The sequence below is a fragment of the Nannospalax galili genome, unplaced genomic scaffold, assembly GCF_000622305.1.
Source record: "Nannospalax galili isolate Female #2095 unplaced genomic scaffold, S.galili_v1.0 scaffold6172, whole genome shotgun sequence".
Lineage (NCBI taxonomy): Eukaryota > Metazoa > Chordata > Mammalia > Rodentia > Spalacidae > Nannospalax > Nannospalax galili.
The window spans coordinates 25213-30908 of NW_008331724.1; the positions used below are offsets into that span (position 1 = coordinate 25213).

The 5696-nt window shown below is 36.6% G+C and overlaps 1 protein-coding gene across 1 annotated transcript in view; it reads right to left on the bottom strand.

Moving 5' to 3' along the window:
- Positions 1–1427: 1427 nt before the first annotated feature.
- Positions 1428–5696, bottom strand: part of LOC103728867 (PH and SEC7 domain-containing protein 3) — a 65335-nt gene continuing 61066 nt past the window's right edge. The window contains exons 5-6 of the mRNA XM_008826857.3: positions 5317–5375; positions 1428–1478 (exon numbers count right to left, since the gene is read on the bottom strand). Of these exons, the coding sequence (XP_008825079.3) occupies positions 1443–1478; positions 5317–5375 (95 nt within the window). The 3' untranslated portion in view covers positions 1428–1442. The remainder of the gene's footprint in view (positions 1479–5316; positions 5376–5696) is intronic.

Genomic DNA, 5696 nt, shown 5'->3' on the forward strand with positions numbered 1-5696 from the left:
CCCAAAGGATGAAAACCTGGTGGAAGCCAGTGTGGCTGGAGTTCTAGTCCAGAAAAAAGACATGGCACCACAGAGGTGAAGGGACTGCATGGGAAGGGCTGGCTCAGCAGAAATTATAGCACAGATTAGACCCCTTATTAAATTTATAAATAAATAAAAACATCCTTTATAATTCAGGGATAAGTTCCATAGCAGGAGATACCAAAGATGTAAGACAGGACAGACCAGAAGACAGGAGGAAGGGAGGCAGGCAAAAGGCTGTTGCCTGTTACAATAATGATAATTACAGAAGCAACCCAAGGACATTAACTACGTATGGTTCATCAGCTCCCAGAGGGCTGTAAGGCCTTTGCATATAGAACTGTGGGGAGAAGGAAGGAGAAATATTCCTTCTCACTAGGTTTACCATGCTCTGGTGGATGGCCCGACACCCACAAACACGTGGGCAGCATGAACTAGGTTTTATCATGGAGGAGAAAGAGGAGGAGGAGGAGGAGAAGGAGGAGGAGGAGGAGGAGAATGAGGACGAGGAAGATTCCAAGACGATGTCCAATGGTAACTGCAGTTCCAAGATGGGCATCCCTCGCATCCCCCTGGATCTTTGCAACCCTGGCTAGCTTTGCCTTTTATAAAGCAAAGGAACCTTGGGTCACTGGAGTTCCCAGGAAGTGTAAAAAAGAGGTCAATGGACAGACATGGGTTAAGCATTAGAAGATATTCAGGAGGTTAATTTCTTGATTCTTGTCATCAATTTCCCAAACCCCAAAGGTGAACTTACAGGGGGGAGTTGAGCAGGGGAGGCAAGAATAGTGAGAGGAGGAGGACAATGAGGGGGAGGAGGAGGAGGAGGAGGAGAACGAGGAGAAGAAGAAATAAAGTTGTGAGAGGGCTATGCTGGGGAGATGTGAAGGAGTTTTGGAGGAGGGAAATGGAGAAGGTTATGATCATATTTCATTGTATACATATATGAAACTCTCAAGAAAAAAACAGACCACAATAAGATGAAGTTAAAGCATTAATATAATTAAAGTGTTTACAGTACTCATCTTCCCGTACTAATATTTATCCACCATTTAAATTCCTACAAAGTCAGCCCAAGAACTCACTTTATAGACTGGAAGAGAAACTGATTCCTGTCACTTTTCTTAAGCTGATCTCTTCCTGTCTTTTTAAAGATTCAACTGTTATAAAACCTACACTTAATTCCTTTTTTTTTCTTTTTCAATATAGGATACTGAACAGGTTTTACCCTTTATTAAGCTTATAACCCACCCCCAAACATTTTAACTCAACATCAAAACACAAGTAAAGTTATGCCCCATGTGTTAAACTCTGACCATGAAGATGGCACTCAGCATGTCCTGTGTATCCCAAAGTATCTCTATGAGGCACCATGGAGGCAGTAACAACGAATTCTCCTTAAGAGCCACACTCCACCTCATCTAAGCACAGCACCTGGTGGCTGGCTCCTGCCAATTCTAGAGAGCACAGAGAAAGGCTGGATGAAAAATGTTACTGAGTCTCAAACTACAATGTTAAATAGTGAATTCTGTCACAAACAGTTAATTAAAATTCCTCTATTCATGTACTGACTTTGGACAGTCACTGAGTCGCACATCTCTTGAGATTTCCTACTTGTAGAATTGGCCAACTATGTTTAGTAATTCACTCTTCATTGTGACTCTGTGTTTAAAAGTTCCTGTCCTCTGTGGCAACGCCAATGCTACCTACTACCCTGTCCCTGTTTCCATCTTCAGGCTAGGCAATAATCCTGCCAGGATGTCAGCTGAATCCTTACTATGGTTCAAACATAAGAGAGCTAGCTAATTTAATGAATAAAATTCATCTGAAACTTAGTCCATAATAGATTTGAATTTATTGATGTATCAAATCCTTGCATTCATAATTCCAATAAAACATAGTTTAAACAACAAAAATTTCAACTCTTCCAGACACCAAGCAATTTTCAACTTGCTCAGTATTCCATAAAGTAGACAACAAACTATAATCTAAAGGAAATTCACACATATGTTTAGACATTTAATTTCAGATACATTTTATAGATAATGAAACTTTTTTTAAATGCTAGGGATTGCTGAGAAAATTCATAAAATAGTTACTTAATCTAGAAGAGTATTCACAGCCAAGTATAAATTTGCATTCTATTGCAGAGATAATGATAAATCATTCATGTATAATGTATAGCAGGTAATGAATAGCATCAATCAATTTGTCTGGAAAAGCACAGTATATACTGCATGACATTTCCCCCATTTAGTGAGACTTAACTATAACTCCATGTGAAATATTCAGCCTTGCTGCTGTTTTTTTTACAACAGCTTCTCTTACCTGCCTTCAGTTAAATCTGATTAATGGTAACAAACCTGTTACTAACAGCACAGAGGAGCATTGATTAGATGAACACATCTCATTCCTTTATGATTCCTACCCAAATGGCAAAGAATTTGGAATGGTGTAGGAACAGTATTGGTGTTTGATGAATGAGAGAACACATCAGAATTATGTAGAAAGGTATTGCAACATGTAATATAAAGCTATATATTAAAAGTTATTATATTAGTATACATGCCATCATTTTATTAGTAAAAATATTAGCAGGAAAACAAAGGCCCATAATAGTGCATTTGTAAAGTATCATTACTTAAAGAGTCACAAAAGAAAATTTAAAAAGCCCAAACCAATTATCCCGTTAACCCTTCCCTGTAGAAAGCATGAGGACAAGCTGGCCTTAGCGCTGCTTAGAAAAATCATGCTGTTGCACATGGTCCAAAAGTGGGGGGAAATGGCTTATTAGTTTAGTTCCCAAAGGATTATTCTAGCATTGAATCAAGTAATGGGTAGTGATGGCCTAGGCAGAGCAGCGGTAAGAAGGGAAAGGAGCAAACATCACAGATAATTCACTCTGTCTTCTGAATGATTCAGCTTCATAAAGGCCATGCTAATCAGTCACATACACACACACACACACACTAGAATAAATCAAGCAATCATGATGCAAGAGAATCTCCATCCAGAATTATGAGTAAACACTTACCACCTAGAAGGAAAGTTTATTTTAAAATGAATCCAGAGGGAAACAAAAGAAAAACACATTTTCATCCATTAGTTCTCATGACAGCAACTACACAGCAGACTTGTAAATGCATGCATTGTAAGAGACAAGAAAAATATTACCCCAAATCCAAACACTAGGCAGTACTAGGTATACAGTACAGATGCTAATTAGCTGAGAATGAATTATCAGCAAAAATATGATCCAGACAATGACCTTAATTCATAATTTTCCCCTTTTATAGCATAAATGTACTACTATAGACATCGTTAATTGTCTCCAATCAGCGTAACTACAGAAAACATTAAAATGTTCACTTATATATACCATCGATTTGTTTATTTGCTTATTTAATAGTGTGCTACTATGTAGCCATGGCTGGTCTCAGACTTTCAATATTCCTACCTTACCTTCCCAAGTGCTGGGATTATAGGAGTGTGACACCATGCTTGGGCCTGATACTTTAATTCCCCTACAATTCCTCAAATGTTGTCTAAAGCTTGGATTAGAGCAAATACTCTGGACCTGTGATTCTGAAGCTTGTGGGCTACATATACCAGAGTTCCCAAGCTTGTTTGGGACTCAACCATAGGAAGTCATTTGACTAAAAATAAATAAATAAACCTCACATACTTATTATATTTTAAACAATTATGAGTAGAAAATGTATGCTTATTTCAAATATTATTAAAGCTTTATTAGTTTTTCAAAAGTAATCCAGGATTTAATAGAAATAAGTCCCCTCCCTCAAATCTTACAACCTCTACAGACATTCTGTGAGAGACTCAACTTTCCAACAAGGATAAATATTACTTAATTTTTCCATTTTTGACACATTTTCTCGGTCAAAAGATAAATATAAAACTTATATAAGCTGATGGAGCTTTAAAAATATCCAATATGAAGAGGCCTCTTTATGCTGGGAATCACTGACTAGGTAAAAGTGAGGACCCATAGATTCAAAATGATCCCTTTTAACCAAAAAGTTAAGTAAAGAAATTGTAGAATAGAAGGGAAAGAGCAGCAAGAGCTAACTATCATCACAAAATTCACAGAGAAGAATGTAAGAACTCACTATCCCGTAATAGGAAAGGAGAGGTCAGGACAATTCATAGAACTGGTCATTCACTGGACTAGCTGCAGAAATGTTGGAGTTAAATACTTTGAGGCTCTCACAATCTCCATAAGTTCATTCCATATGATGCATTACTGCCCTGTTATCTAAGAATGCTCCATCAAAGTTCTAGATTCTTAATGTGTACAATCTCTAGACACCTACTAAATGTCTCTAGCCTACTGTTACTTTAAATTCACTTTTATGAATTACAAAAGGGATACTCTAATCCTCTCATAACAGCAAGTTCAACTTATGGTTCCACACATGACTCCACTCTTGACTTCTTTAAAGAGGTGCACCAACGTATCAAATAATAGAACTGTGCAGCCATTCGGAATATTGGAACAGATATCAAAATATTAGTTGTTTAGCACCACTTCTAAAATTCTAAAGTAAAATATATTCCATTAAGTCAAAGGATGAGATACACTTCAATTATGTATAAACTTGACCATTTTTCTTTCAAAAGATAGGGACCTAGGGCTTTGTTCTAAATAAATACAGAATAGCCTATATTTAATTAAAATATTCTCGTTCTCTTTAATGTGAAGTGATTAACTAAAATACTAAAATTTCACTTATAATACAGGTAAGAATTTACAACTGTAAATTTATGAATCATATCCTTTATGTTAATCGAAGATGAGAAGGTATTTTTTAATATTTTACTTTTTATTTTGATATTTAATCCAGTTCAAAAAACTTGAGAGGCAAAGAATGCAGAAAAGGCTAAGTTCTTAAATCTATTAAAACATAAATGGCAACTTCAGGTCTAATTTATATTTTCTTTCCAACATTCTATATCAGCCACTATAACACCCAGTTAGAAAAGGAGCAGAACAAATCTAAGTCAAACCTCTGTCTGCCATCTGGTGGAGAAAGAAAATATAGAAAAGAACGTTAAAATCAGGCCAGGCACCTGGTACTTAAAATCGTTCTCTGTGCTACCACGTAGAGTAAAAGGTATTTCCCTTTTTGGAACATTTATGTTTACATACTTGCCAGGGGAATCCTATACAGAGAATTAAGCAAAAGGGGGAAGAGAAAGGTGTGTATGAACACAAAAGCAATGATGAACCTGTGGTCCTTTAGATTCTGTGAGACAGCATCACAAACCTACACTTACATGGCCATGAAGATCGGTGTTGAGAAGCATCATTGCACAGGTGAGGCAGTGGACTGCATCTGGAAAAACAGAGACGACTGTCACAATAGTGTATACAAATAACCTATGAAAACACAATCCTGTACTAGACACAGCTTACTCTGTGTGTTTGGGAGAGATAATGGTTGGGAATAAATTATAAAAAGGACTTCAAAGGACAGAGTTGAACTTTTCTACTGATAGATTGATCATTTTGTAATTATACTCTGGAAGTCAATTTGCTATTACATACGTAAAGTCTTGAGGCTATGTTCTTTAACAGAGAAATTGAACTAGGGCTTTAGACTAAGGAAACAAAGATCTACATAAATATAAGGTGACACAGAGAAACATTGTTTATG